Below are 15,472 nucleotides of genomic sequence, written 5' to 3' on the forward strand. Positions count from 1 at the left end.
CAAGATGTAAAAATGTAAAAACTCCTCTACAACTAATCAGCAATGCCAGCTTGCTGGGTAAATGTACACTTTCTTCTGTGCAGTGATATGGTTAATGGTCATAGTTGGTAGAAAGAAAGTAGATCCTTCATAAAACTACTTACAACATGGTCTGTTGATTCTGTTTGAGAAACTGGGTCATGGTTAATGCAAAGACATATTGCTGTAGCACATTTAAATTGTATTTTTGGGCGAATTGAGCACCACAAGCTTAGTGCCATATAGTTTCATTATATCGGAGAGAAGGCTTTATCTTTATGGCCGATATCCTAACACTTGACCACTCGTACCAAAACAAACAAGATTATTTAATATAAGATTTTTTTTACCGCAAGATGTAAACATCAAAACTTCCTCCACAACTGAGCTGTAACGTTAGCTAGCTGAGGAGTTAGCCATTTCTTCTGCGCGGTGATACAGTTGAAGGGTGTATTTTGGTAGAGACAAAGTAGTTATTTCATAAAACTACTTCCAACATGGTCTGAAGATTATTTTTGAGTACCTGGAACATGATTTATTTAATGAAACATTGCCATAGAATATTTTAAATGTATTTTTTTGCTGCTGTGAGCACCACACGATAAGTGCCATCTAGCTCCATTATATTGGAGACATGTCTTTATCATGGCCAAGATCTTAACACTTGACGACTCGCACCAAAACACACCAAATTGATAGCACTACACGAAACATTTTTTGCCCGCAAGATGTATAAATAAAAAAATCCTCCACAACTAAGCAGTAGCTAACGCTAGCTAGCTTGGTAAAAGAACACTTTCTTCTGCACAGTAATATGGTTGATGGCCTTAGTTGGTAGAATAAAGTAATTCCTTCATAAAACTACTTCCAACATGGTCTGTGGATTATTTTGAGTAACTGGGTAATCATTTCTAGTATTTTAAATGTATATTGTTGGCGCTTTGAGCACCATACTGCACACTGCCATATTTCCATTGTATTGAGGGGGAAATCTTTATGGCTGATATCTCAACCCTCTACAGCTCAAACCCAAACAATCTAAATTGATAAATAGCACTGCAGGTAAGATTAGTTGTTTTTTTGTTGATCAGTGTCAAAAAGTATGTTCGAGCTACTTTGAATTCATATTGTAAAAACGTTGAAAGGGGGTGAATCATTTTGTTAAGAGCAGCAGTAAGTGTGACACCCCTTCTTCACAGCACCACCTGTGTCTCTTCTATGCTTCCTGGTGTTGCTGGAGGTACTTCCCTCCCAGACAGACAGCTGCTTGTCTTTGGCAGTGCAATGTTTATCTCCATTAGCAGCATATTAGTGAATGACAAGACCCCCCACTCAGACGGCAAACAGTGCGTTAGGTATTGGCCCTGATTAGCAACGTTTGGCCCGGTCTAAGTCTGATGTAAACACCCCACTCTAGTTTAATGCGAATTGACTTCATATTTCTCTGTATGTGGCCGTGTACCTCCTTCCCACAGCAAATAAAGCATTACAAGTGGGTTTGTCAACAACAGTGTTACCTCAGTGAAACAAATGTTATAAGTCATTAGGCAAATTATTTGCTCTGCTCCACAATTTCCTATAAGTGTAAATGAAGAGGTGGCAGGGGCAGGCTGTATACTGCATTTGAATGTGTTCATGAATGTGAATGGGCCCAGACAGCCGACAGCAGGGAAGAGGAGGAAGAGCGGAATGTGAAAGAAAATATTTTATTTTTCCAAACATAAACTCATCCATATTATGTACAGCTTGAAAATATAACGCATCAGACAGAATTGGATGGATTGCTGGCAGATTCCACACAAATTCTCATACAAATTTGAATAAAAAAGATATAAAAATGTACAAAATATATAAAAGTGCTTGTGGAAGGGGAGGGTTTAAATGGCAGCGGGACTGCCTGTTGTGTGTGAAACTCCCATTTAATGTCCATTTAAAAAGTACTAGACGTGTTGTTAGAAACCATTAAATACATCCACGCCCTGATGAAGAAAAACACTATAATAATCCTATTCCCAGCAGTCTGTGTTTATAGGAGTGCTACAACTGTTTTCCGTGACATCATACTACGGAGACATTGTCCATGGCGCAGGCACACTTCTCCACGATCATGTTGGGGAACTCGGCCACTTCTATCTCAGTGTAGTCGCCCTTCTTCACCAGGTACATGATGGGTAACGGGGCGCTATCTGACGCCGTGCACCGCCTCTCCCCGTAGCCGTAGTTGCGTTTGGGTTGTTTGCAGCCCCCGGTGCACCTGAAGGCTTGGTAACCCGCCGGCTCGATTATCCAGTACTGCGTCCAGGTGAGGGCGCGGAAGTTGATGAAGTACTTATCCCTGCAGCAGGAGTCTTTGTTTTGGTTCATGTCGCAGTCACCGCGAGAACTGAGGAAGAAAGGACAAAAAAAGTTAGATCACAAATCCCAAGTGTTCTTTTTTTCAGGAGGCCCCCCTTAGCTACACCCCTGCTGCCTGCGACTAACTGATAATGGTATTTCTTGTTTTCAATCGATTTAAAGTACTAATATGTGAATACACTTTAAATAATGCAAATGTTGACAGGTAAAGATTAAGGATATGGGCTAATTGTCACACTGACACAATATCCTGTATATCAAAAGCTCGCGCCCTTACCCGTATTCTTCGAGGTTCAGTGTGTAGAGGATGAGCTCGGGCTTCCCCAAGGTGTTGTCCGTCTGCTCCTGGGTGGTAAAGCGCACACTCTTGGCCATCTCTGCCGCGTAGCTGCCAGGTCTCTCGCCCTCGATCCACACCTCCAGGTACATAGGTGTTTTCTGTTGCATCTTGGACCAATAGTGCACCGCCTGCGTCACATCAAAGCTCTTCCAGCCTGTCTCGTGAATGGGGACCAACCTGTGAACACGACAGATAAGGGCGATTAATTAAATTATACAATTGAATTATTATTAAGATAACCCACTGAGAGACTGATTGCTCTACACGTCACGGTGAAAGAAATGACCCCTTACCGTGAGTCTACCAGCGACGTCCGGTTGGATCCGTTGGGCAGCACCTCCACCCAATAGATGCTGACCCGGGCGTTGTTGACGGGCCGGTGGTTCTTCCTCTCCACCGCGAAGCGTTTATGGTAAGAGGCCCGCTGGTAGAGCTTCAGCTCAGCCATGGTCACCTCGCTGTTATCCGGAATCCTCGACTCCATGTCGAACACAATGCTTTGCCGAGTGGTGTCAGAATACACATACTCCCCAGAAATATCTAAAACAAAAAACATTGTAAGTGTTAAAGTTGATACTTCCACTCAAGTTGCTTAAAAGTAATGTTTGGTAAAGGGAGCTTGGTGCGTAAAATAATGTTGGCTCGCTATTACGCACGGAAGTAAATGTTTTAACTATTGTCAAAGCTTTTTATACACATTCATACATATAACATGTGAAGTATTTTTGAATGGTAAAACTTCTTACCAGCATTGCCAGGGATTCCCCTCAGGATGCCAGCCAGACTGGGCAGAGATCTGCGTCTCCTGCTGTGGTGCATCTTCAGCATAGTCGTGTACTTATTTCTGATATGCGCCGGAATAACCAGATTCTCCAAATCCCTTTTATGGATTTTAGGAACTTCATCCAAGCCAAGCTTCTGCAGCAGCGCGTCCTTCATATCCTGGTGCGTAAAAGCCTTGGAGAGCCCGAAGAGAGCGGTGCAAAGAACACAAGCGCGGAGGACATCCATGAGTGAAAACGTTCTTCAGTGTGATAAACAGCAGCAGCACAGTAGCACAAGTCACCCAGAGTCAGACAGTGTGGCTCTGACACTCCTGTGGCCCTTTATATCGGAGCGGCCCTCCCAGTCGTTCGCACTTTGTCAATGGGGGCAGGGACCCTTATCAGAACAAAGGTGCGACAATAAGGCCCCATCCTAAACAGGATATCTAAGTGGCCATACTTCAAACAGCAACAATTAGACTCGAGCGCCATCCGTATAGCGGAGGTGTAATTTCACCACAGTTCCACTAAAACTGGATGCTTGATGTCGGTAGTCTGTGTTGCATTTGATGTCAGTGAGGATGTAAATAATATTGTAGATGAAACATGATTGTGGAAAACAGAGAGACAAATAACACATTGCATGTGAACTTTGATATACTAGTTTAACGTTATTTTGAGAAGCAAAATGTGTCACAAAGTTGTTATTATTATGGTAAAAATGCACTTGCAGGATGTATTGACAAGAACAGTAGCATAAATGCATTCATTTGGCATGGATATGTTAAGTTTAAACACTGTATTCACATGTGTGGCTACATAACCAGTACTGGAAAAGTACACAACACCAAGGAATTTTATAAATAAATTAAAAACAACATAACCCTCCAATACAACAGCACGCCACCTTACTCTCGGAACATTCAAATAATAACAAAAAACTAAATAAAAGACACAAAATATATAATAACTAAGACATAAACTGACCCTAAAGGAATTTCAAAATCTCTAATACGTTCATATGTCTGTAATAATATCCCAAAATCCTAGCATGTGTTCAATACAGATATTAAGCTCTGTAAACAATCCTAATTTGGGAATGTTACAGACAATTTCTGGAAACAAGTCAAAAATCTGTTGCTATCATTTATAAAATAAGACTGTCAAGTGAATTTAGCTTTAGGAATATTTAAGAATGTATTACCAATAATGTCATTATTCAACACAGTGTTGTGCAATGTATATTATTTATTGTCAACACAAAATATAACTGAGGATTAAAACCTCACACATGTCCAATAACCAAAGGGACTTCTCTTTGTATGGTTTGGTGTCCAATTAGTCAAACAAATTGCTAAATTATTTTTGAATTATTCCCAGTTTTAAGATGCTTGTCCACTCTGAAGTGTTTCAGGCTGCTACACATGCGTCCCAGACAGACATCTCTTGACCCTGTGAACCTGTAGTGCCCCCTCCTCAGTAGCACCCTTGTCTACACACATCCCACACTCTGACGTGTACATTCCTCTGGACGATGTCAGTCTGGCAATAGTCTGTCACACAGCGGCCTTATTTCTGTCTGGGTGGCTTGGATGCAATTTTGTCCAGCAAAAAGGTGGACTAAGATCTAAAAAACCACAGCAGGCCATCCAGTGTGTTCATCATGGCACAAGTGTATAACAAGGGGGTCGAGGAGGAAGTGGTGCAGAGCTCAGAGGGAGGGGAGGGGGACGAGAGGATTAGATGTTTATTCCGAGCCCTGTCACCCATTCTTGGCCCTCTCCAGCAGATTAAAATTATTAGCCAAACAGACAGTTAATCCAGGGGCTGGGGGGCCGGCTCGGATGTGGATTGGGGCAGGCTCTTCACAGGTTGGTGATTATCTGATTCCATTGCGAGGATTTGCCTTGCCTTTTTTGTCACACAAACATTAGAAGAGGGCTACTCTCCTTGGCTGCAGAGCTGAGGCCTGCGGTTGTGTATTGGCCTGTGTTTGCTCAGAGATGTCAGACAGACTGAAGGAGCACACAGGAAGAGCACATGACAGATGACTGCCAGACCCTCTGCAGCCAGCTCCTGCCTGCAGTTTACACACAAGACACATTATGAATTAGTGCAGCTGATACCGCGTGACGCAATGCATGCAGGGAACACTCAGAGGATAAAGTAGTTCACATTAAAAAAACTTTAAAAAAAATAAAAGATCCAATTGCATGAGTGCAAATGCAATTATTTAATATGTCTAATAACATGATTACATATTTATAATAAATAGTCTAGTTATTATCTTGGTGTTGTTGCATTTATTTTAATTAATTAATTTCCAATGTATTGCATTATGTCATGATGTTCCCTTTCGCAAGTTTTGCAGATTTTTGCCAGATTAAATACATAAATAAAGGGCAATTTGCAATAGCGCATATGTAGTATAATGCTTTGTTAATTAAGTAATAACGATACTTATGATTGGTTGATTTGTTTTTTAAAATAATTTCTTTTCTTTTTATTGCATATTGACGTTGCAACAATTCTTTTTTTTGCATTCACTTTTTGCAAGATTTCATTAATAAATAAATTGCGCAATGGCAATTTGCAATTGTGTATAGGTATAATCATTTTAATGTATATTATAGTATTTGTTATTATAAGGAAATACTCTTAATCTGTCAGAGTTAGTTTTACAGCCTAACTGTCATGGTAAGACGTCAACAAAAACAATTTTAAAAAGCAAAACAAAACAACATTGACCAAATGTGTGTTATGAAATCCATTGTGGATATATTAGTCCATTATTAAATAATGCCTCGGTTCCGCACTCTAATGTAATTTTTAAAGACCAAATTAGTGTTTTTCAACTAAGGAAGAATGAAAAAAAAAAATATATATATATACATTTATTTTTGTTATGATTTAAATGCATGTTAGAGGAGTTTGAATAGGAACAGTAAGCTCCACAACACACAGTTAAATCATATGCCTTCTAGATGCCCGGATGTCAGTATGTTCAGTGCAGACATGTAAATCACTGCATCTATTGTCCAGTCCAGCCAAGGGCCAAGTCTAAGTGCTTGACTGTTCCCAATGGGAACCCTATGAGTCCCCTCTGCCTCACATTACACGCCCTAATTCGGGAAATTAAGATCCCTTTGTGTGATATTTCTCAGTATTTCTTCCTTCCCATGCCAATCAAAGACAAATTGCCCAGTTCAAAGCTCCATCTGATGCTCAGAGGTGTCATTTATTTTCAATCAAAGGCCAACAAGCTCCTACAATCCACAACTCAGGTGTTAATTAACATCCAAGCATTTGCATTCAAAAGCATTCCGATGTATAGGTCCTTCCCTTCCATTTGTGAAACATGAAATCCCCTTGCTGGCGAAAAAACTGCTGTTTGTAGCTTTTAATATTACAGAGAGAAAGACTTTGGTTGTGTTTCTGTTTACGTTATATATCAGCATCCCACGCCGTGTCTCCATGGGAACAAGGAGGCACAGCTGCAGCAAAAAGTCAATATTGAACTTGTGTTGGTGATCAGCGCAAATTCCTCATTATTCACGTGGGTGCATTGTCACCCACTTCCTGATCTACTAGTGCCTGCTTTATCTTATTACCAAATATTTGAAGACATGCGCCTTAATGGCCCACACAGGCTCTGTTTCAGTCTGGATGCCTCCGTGGAGCTGTCAGACAATCATCATCGCTATGTCTGTCAGAGGGAAAGCGCTAGACCTGTGCAGGGACAATACAATTATTGCTCAATGGCCTCTAGACAGAGTACAGGGCAGTCTGATTGCATTTCAAACAGCTCCCGGCAGCCAATCAGCGCGCAGTCTGAGGCTGTAATCCCAGGGCAGACTCCAGCAAATAGGATCAGACATGATTAGATAGGACTAACAATAAATATTTTCACTAACCTTTAATTAATCGACATAGGGGCGACTGTTAGTGTGCAGGTAATAAACATGATGCAGCCAATAGAACCCTGAAACATGCAGTTATATGGATTTAAAAACACAAAGTTAATAGAAAGAAAGTCAGACGGTGTTAGTAGTCGGAAAATATGAATATCTACACGGGAAATGACTTATTACTTATGAAACTGTACTTTGCACACGCTGAAAGCTGCATTACCGTACACACGCATTAACAGTTGTAGGGAGGCTGTTTGCACAGCAGAGGGCGCTATAGTGACACTCTGAGAAGCTTGGCCGTTGAGACACAATAACTAAATAAATAACTAAATAAATTACTAAAATAAATACAATACAATTAAAATAACTCCACTAAAACGGTATCCATGGTCTAATTTCACCCAACTGTGTTTTATTTTATGTATTCACCTTTATAATAACACTTTTGGCATGAAAGCCATGCAAATAAATACATATATTTTTTATTAAATCATAATTATGTAACATGTTAAGAAAATAAAAGAATGTTGTCAAAGTAGACTTGTGTATTTCAATTTCCTGCAACATTATAATTTTATTATAATAAAAATGTTATTTGATGCCTTTAATCACTCTAAATAATTAAGTCTAAATGATGATGTAGTATTTTAGAAAAAATCTAAATAATTAATTGATCCCTTGATACCCGGAGGTTTATATACCGTAGTAAACAAACAAGCAACATTTGAGCAATATTAACCCTCCTATTGTCTTCGTTTCCCCCCCTTACTTTGGTGTTCGCGGTAAACTTTGACTGGTTCTGTTTTAACTGCTATTACATTAACACAAAAACCCTTAATCATCACCAAATTTCATTTAACACCCTTTCAAACTGTAAATATTGTATCAGACTACTGGTATACATGAAAAACTGCATGACCGGGAACACCATGGGTGTTACAAAGTTGACTAAATCAAGAGTGGTGATCAGCAATTGTATATGTTCAAATGTCTACTGTGAAGGATATCATAAAGTCTTAATGCAATCGAATGTAAAACAAAAAAGTTATGATTGATGAAAGTAGTAAATCGGTCAGATTTGACCCGAAGACGACAGGAGGGTTAAGATAACGCATCAATAATTCAACAACAAAATGGTCACCACACCTATATCTATTTATTGAAATACCAAAAGAGTGATAACAGGCTCTATAACAACAAGTGTGGTTAACTATTAATCCCACTAAGGGTGATTAACATGGCAACAATTCATTAAGTGCACTATGAAAACTGAATAAAAACATATCAGTAAAGATATCCTAAAGACACAGAGGAATACAAAAAATTGATGAAATCAAACAAAAGAAAATTGAATAGCTATTATGTCACGCAAAAGGACATGTGCTTATTTATATTAATATTGGAATTAAACTCAATGAAAAACAATACAGTAGATATCATGTGTCTGGATTTTATTTTAGAATGCTTTTCCCCTCTATTAACTTGACTTAATTCAGCAGTGCCGCACACAGAAAAGGGTCATAAATGTGGTTGCTTACTGAGAATATTTCCCATCTCAGAGTGGTTACACATAAAAACTGTTCTTTGGCTATTTCGGATCAACAGCCATGCCAAAGCAGTGTGCTTCAAATTCAACTCAGTCACCATCAACATCTCTTCCATTGGACACATCTTTGCATGGTTAGTTGTTTTATGTGCACTCATTTCATCACAGTGCTTCTTTGTGCCATGCTTTTCTCCCTGGCACTGCACAGACTTGCAGCAAGAATCCATTTAAATGGATTTATATAAAAGTGTTTTATTTTATGTCGCTCTTTGTTGCTGTGTGGCACAAAGCCCACTATGTCTGCAGTTGCTATGCAGGCCGTTAATCATTAATAGATGTTCTTTGAGTGGCGATAAGCACCTCACTACAAAAGGACGATGATAGTAGAAATGTAAAATGACCTTTAACTTGATACTTTGATTATAGTTTACGTATGGCAAGGCACTTAGTATTGTAATGCAATATATCGTTAGGTATTAATGTGAACATTTCAACAGCTTATTAGAACCGACAGGTGCAAACAGGTAACCACTTGCAGATAGTTAGATGTATTGATAGTCTGTGCTATTGCATTGATTTGTGCATATGAAAAGTGAGACGTCTTGCAGAAATACAACAGTTCAAACTCTAACCTTCAGGTCTGTTTATCGTTTGAAAGTTGCTCTCAGCATTAAAGCTTCTGTCTTCTGTGAGAACAGTCCAAGGGGCAGAAAACATGAGATAAACTTGACACACCTTTGAGAGGCATTCAATGTATAAGAACTGTGATAAGAGTCTATTCTTTCCAAATACAGAAGCATTATTTAAATGTATTTTTATTAGTGTTTTTCACACTGTACACAGCTCATATTTTAGTTTTTACATTTAAAATGACATACAAAAAGTAACATCACTAATATATAGTCACACACACACACACACACACACACACACACACACACACACACACACACACACACACACACACACACACACACCACATCATGGGAAAGGTGTATTGGCCATAATAATATGACCGTTGTTTTTGCAATTTAAAGGGCCAGCGGTCATCGTTATTCCGATCTGAAGGAAAATGTGTCCTCTCCACACCACGTCATCAGCAGACTGACAGACAGCCCGCAGTTTCCATTCACAATATTGACAGCCCCCACCCAACCACCACCATCCTACACCCCCACTCCTTCCGCACAGCAGATGCTGTGATGGGCGCCATCATGATGATCTGGGATTTTGCCTGCAGCAGCAGTCAGAGATGCTACAACACTAGGAGATAGGCTGCTAGCTGTAAAGAAATGGACGCATTCAAGCCATGGCACAGCAAAAATGGCCGATTTGAGGGAAAGGTGCTCTACGCATGCGTGAAAGTTGGACCACATCGACATTTTTCGTAAAAACGACACACATCACGGTCTCGAAACATATCGTATTGCAGCAAAACACATTCTCCATCGAGTAATAAAGAGGTAAAGGGTTTTATAGGGCTAAGAAGTTGTGTTTTTAGTGTGTTAAAGCAGCGTCGCTAGCTTAGCGTCAATTTGTAGCTCATTCATATTTTAGAAACGAGCAATACTTCCCACAATCCTGTGCGACGTTACGGTTAGAGCTTTCTACTTGGTTGTCTTTCCCGTGGAACGTCTCTGGCAGTAGGCTGCTGGTAGCTTGACTGTGCAAAGACGTCAAGAAGCGACCGACCGGCGGGGGAGGCAGGCAAGGCAAAGGAAAGGACAGGGGGAGTTTAGGCTGTGTCCCGTATTTGGAATAAGCAAGACTAGACTACGGCTTTGCTCCTGACGTGAAACGAGCTCCTCAGTAACCTTCAAAAGGGACCCGCATTTTTGACGGCTAACTTACTGTAAGGCTGTTGGAACTCTTGAACTAACCGTCGCGTTGAACTGTGAAGAAACTAAAGAGACATTTGGACGAAGAATGGGATTTAAAGAACATATATGCCAGTACTGAGTTGTGAAAACAAGGGAATATTTTCCAGTTGGATGGAAAACAACTACACTGTCGAAAGGGGACAAATTCAGTAGGGCTCTGTTAACACTGTGCATATTGTATGTCAACTCCCGGGGGAAAAGGGGCAACGATGGCATTTAAGAAGCAAGAAAAGTAACGTTAACGGTAGCTCGCTGGCTAGCCACATAGCTAGCCTAGCAGCTAACTAAGCCTGTGTCGCCCTTCCATTCCTGGAGCAGAGGAGGGGCGCTGGGGCTTTGTAGCATTGCAGATCTGCCTTGCATTTTTGGGTCGCTGCAAGAATGGAGAATCCTAAATATCCAACACAACAACTCAGGGGGATCTGCTGAAACGCGTCGACTCCATTCTTTTCCCATTTCAAACCGAGAGAAGACCTTAAAACTGCCACTTTACGTTGGGATTTGATCAAATCAGCCGGCCCGGGGCAGCTAGGGTCTGTAACTGTGACTACTTATTTTGCCCTGTCGGGATAGCTTTCATCAAATGGGGACGTGCTACATATTTTAGATTCTGGATCTTGACGGGGAGACCATGACTTGGCCGGTTTTAACGCCGATTTAGCCCAGGCCAACTTAAAAAGTTTTATTATTTTCAGGGCACATTTAAGAACTTCTTTACAGGCCCACTCTGTGCTAGGCCGTTTGATAATTTCCCCTCCCCATTCCCTTCATCATCATTCATTACTTTAAAAACCCGGAATAATCATGTCGGGAGAGGTGCGTTTGAAGAAGCTGGAGAAGCTGATCCTGGATGGCCCGGCTCAGTCTGTCGGCCAGTGCCTGAGTGTGGAAACACTGCTGGATATCCTGGTGTGCCTCTACGATGAGTGCAACAACTCCCCACTCAGAAGAGAGAAAAATATCCTGGAGTTTTTGGAATGGGGTAAGCAGCAAGCCTATTTTTTTTATTTCCTGTTGTTTGGCTCTTCCATTCAGTCTTTTTGTTTTGTTTGTAAGATGATATTCTCATAATATTGCTGGTGCAGTGGCCCTCCCTTCCCAATCACATTCCTTTTATAGTAGCAATGGGGCTCAGTTGGCCTTCTCACTCCCTAAACCAAGGACACTTGTTTAATCAAATGTTTTATACAGGAATGACACATGACAGCATGTTGAAGTTACCCATTAAACAGGAGACCATAAACACATGGGAAAGGTGGTACCACATTGTCAAGCAGCATCCACATACACAGAAGCACATCAAACTGTAGTGAGGAAGAGCTTAACCAGGCCCTCTCAGAGTTTGATATCAATCCAGGAAAGGTCTCATAAAGATGTCTTATCCTCCAGGCTACCATTTCATTCTTACGAAAAAAGCACTCTTACATAAAGTGGATGCCTTTCTGTCATTGAACCAACCCTCTTTCAACTACTTTGCATAGCAGTTTGTTTTCCTTTTTTTAAGGGCGTGTATGTTGTTGATACCTATCTGTGTGTTATCATTGACATTATTGAAATACAAATTGGTCTTTCGTTGCCATTGCAGTGTTTTTGTAACTTTCCCATTCCTGAAGGTTAGATAGAAACAGGCAGGAGGACCTCTCTTTCTGCAAAAATGTTTGAAATGTTGGTGTGTGTGTGAGTGACATGGGGGGGGTTTGGTTTTTGCATGAAGCAGGAATGTGAACAACTCACTTTTTTATCTGGCGCAGAGGCCCAGCTAGCTGCCGGAGCATGCCTGGCTGGCCTGCTTGTCTTTTAAAGCCCTGAAAGAAGTGCTGCAGCACTGTGAGGCAGCACAGGAGCAAACCACTGCCCTGGATTAAGACACATGAAGGATACGCCAGGCAGTAGGAGACAAAGATATAATGTAAAGAAGGAGCAGTTTGGCTTATTTGCTGTCATCTTTTATAATTTCTTTATTTGTGAAACAGCTTCAACAGGCAGCAGTTTGGCCTATTATAGAGTGGCAGTGTGAGACAGACAGGATGGCAGTTAAATCAGTCAAATGGTGGTTGCGTTTGGCTGCGGCTGCTAAGTTGGTTTACCCCACCAGCCACCATCTGGACAACCTATTCTGTGCTAAATGGAGCTCTTCTGGCTGGTAAAATACTGGAAGTGGGTGGATTTGGTTTCCTTTTGGAGCATCCTGTTTTTTCTTCAATTGTTAGTCCCAAGCTGATCAGCAATGCTGGTGCTAAAAGAACTGGTGCCCTGTGATTGCAAAGTGGTGCCTTCATCCAGAAATGTCCCTGTGTTGACACTAAACTCTGATGGAGCTCGGCCAGACACAACACACAACATGCAGATGTGTACAAGCTGTCACGGTCCCAATGAGACCCCATGGTGATGCCTGTAATTTCGTTCCACTCTAGAGAGATTTACATGAACATTATCCAGCTTTTTACAATAATATAAATTGTACCTAGTAGTCAATGAAACTGACTCTTTCATCCCCAGAGACTGTAAGGTAGACTGCATTAGTCCATTTTGATTGAAAGAGCAAGATTGGTGATATGAGATATTGGGAAGTGTCACAATTTGAATGTTGGCCAAAAACTCCCGTATGTCTCGAATAAAAAGGCCAAATATTTTTCCAGATTATATGTGAGTACCGGTAGATATAAATTGGAAGCACTCGAGGAGTATTATAGACATCTGTCATGATTCCCATTCAAGATATGCTTTGCTCTCTTATTCTTTGAGTAGAACAAAGTTATTAGCCACTATAAGCAAAAACTCCCAAGGGATGTTTTATCAGGGCTAACTGAGATACATTCAAGAAAGAAAGTTTAAAGGGGTCATTTTGGAACACAGGAACGCAGATACCACTTTTCATATTTGTTTTGGCGTTAACACATACTCAAAACATAGTTTAATCTTACGCACAGAAAAATAGTTCAAGATGGGCCCCAATGCCCATGAAACCTAAAACCTCTTCGACTTGTGAGTGATCTGCCTTTATCGTCCGCTCAGAGGCTGCAGTTCTGACAGGAAAGATGTTACCTGTGTACCTTTTTGCTACAACGGCACAACCAGGACAAAGGTTAAGCGATGTTCCCCTTTCGTCCTGAGAATTTACATGTGCCAGGCAAGAACGTTTGTTTTGGAGTTTTGCTTTTCTTCTTGTTTGGTGACCTCATTGCAGCTGAAATAAAGACCCCTATATGACCTGCAGCCCCAAGAGAAATGAACACGGGAAAGTACACTGTATCCCGACTCCTCAAACAGCAGTTACTATGTCTATTAATTACACCAGCTCTTACAAGTTATGTCAACATCTTCCTTTTTTGTAATTTTATCAGAGGTTTACATTTGTAATGTTTCTGTATTTTATTTACTGCAAATGCCAATGGAGGCTTAATGAAGTTAAAGGGACATATAATGCAAAATATTTATATTTTGTATTTATATCAGTTGCAATGTGTTGGAGCGCTAGCCAATGACAGCACAAGTGTAAAGTAAAGTAAAGTAGTGGGGAGTTTCTTACAGAGAAACTCCCTATGGAGGGAACACAGGGATTTACAGACCATTTACATCCACAACAACCTATATAACACAGGGCTTAGCATCACTCCTCGAAGAATAAGATAAATAATAATCAATTGTCAGTCAGGAAGTAAATAATGAATGTATAAGCATCACCCAGATTTGCCAATCACCGGAGCCCGGCAAAAGACAACAGCAGTTCAACAGCTTATCCCCGCTGATTTTAAGAAGCCGAGAGACCAAAATAAATAACGGAAGCTTTTGGCATATATAACTGCTATGCACCCTTATGCAATAGTGGAGGACCTCGGCTTTTATTTATTGTGATTGAAAGATTATATTATTATTTATTTTTGTAATATTTTGTTTTTGACATTCTTTTTAGTTTTACAGCTTATTGAACCTTATATAATAAATAAAGTTAATTATTCAAAATGTTAGAGTTCCTTATTTTCTAACTGAAACTTGCACTACTGTTCAAAATAAATAAAAAACAAACCTGGAATTATGCATTTGGGGCTTCTATTTAAATTGTTCTTGTTGTACCGAACCGTGACCTCCAAACCAAGGTACATACCGGACCGTTAATGCTGTGAACCGTTACACCCCTAATAAGCATGATTATTTTTAGTTCCTCTTTGATCAATGGTCATGTGGTGGGATTTAAGTGTTTCAGAATATTTCTGCACCAACAATGAATATTTATTTTAAATCGGTTTTCAAACTGACCGCTTTTTGGATGCCTTCTGTGTTCAGGGATTTTAGGTTTGCATCCATTTGTCATAGATATCCTGTTTTCTAGGGCTGCACGATTTTGGAAAAAAATTCTAATTGTGATTTTTCTGACACACATTGCGATTCGATTTGTGACATTTGTTTTTAAGCGACCCACCGAAAGTTTATTGTATATAATGCGGCCATATCTCCGGCTCGGAAGGTCGCATCAACATGCTCCCGTCTCTAGCAGACCCGCAGCCCAAGCTACGGGTGAAAGAACTAAACTTACATGAAACTTCCGTTGGGCTGCTTTAAAGTCAAGCTTCAGTTTAAGATTCGCCCTGTAATAGATGTCAAACATGTGATGGAGCATTACTAACCTGACTCAGATGGTTTGTTTCACCGAACCATCT

General features: G+C 40.4%; 2 protein-coding genes across 10 annotated transcripts in view; one reads left to right on the forward strand and one right to left on the reverse strand.

Annotated features, from left to right (window-relative positions):
• Nucleotides 1-1,810: 1,810 nt before the first annotated feature.
• On the reverse strand, nucleotides 1,811-3,909 carry lft1 (lefty1; the record flags this gene model as incomplete). Its single annotated transcript, XM_079645147.1, is given in 7 exon segments — nucleotides 1,811-2,401; nucleotides 2,651-2,890; nucleotides 3,007-3,253; nucleotides 3,460-3,727; nucleotides 3,729-3,779; nucleotides 3,782-3,834; nucleotides 3,837-3,909. Coding segments are annotated over 7 exon segments (1,257 nt in total). The 3' UTR covers nucleotides 1,811-2,076.
• Nucleotides 3,910-10,107: 6,198 nt separating this feature from the next.
• cdc42bpab (CDC42 binding protein kinase alpha (DMPK-like) b) overlaps nucleotides 10,108-15,472 on the forward strand; it is a 93,850-nt gene continuing 88,485 nt past the window's right edge. For 2 of the 9 annotated variants that reach the window (XM_079644643.1, XM_079644650.1), the window contains exon 1: nucleotides 10,112-11,796. In XM_079644643.1, coding sequence (XP_079500769.1) covers nucleotides 11,619-11,796 — 178 coding nt within the window. In that variant the 5' untranslated portion in view covers nucleotides 10,112-11,618. Of the gene's footprint in view, nucleotides 11,797-15,472 lie in introns of all 9 variants that reach the window. The other 7 variants (XM_079644644.1, XM_079644645.1, XM_079644646.1 and 4 more) reach the window with 7 other exon arrangements.

Source organism: Notothenia rossii (genome assembly GCF_949606895.1).
Source record: "Notothenia rossii genome assembly, chromosome: 8".
NCBI classification, from domain to species: Eukaryota; Metazoa; Chordata; class Actinopteri; order Perciformes; family Nototheniidae; genus Notothenia; species Notothenia rossii.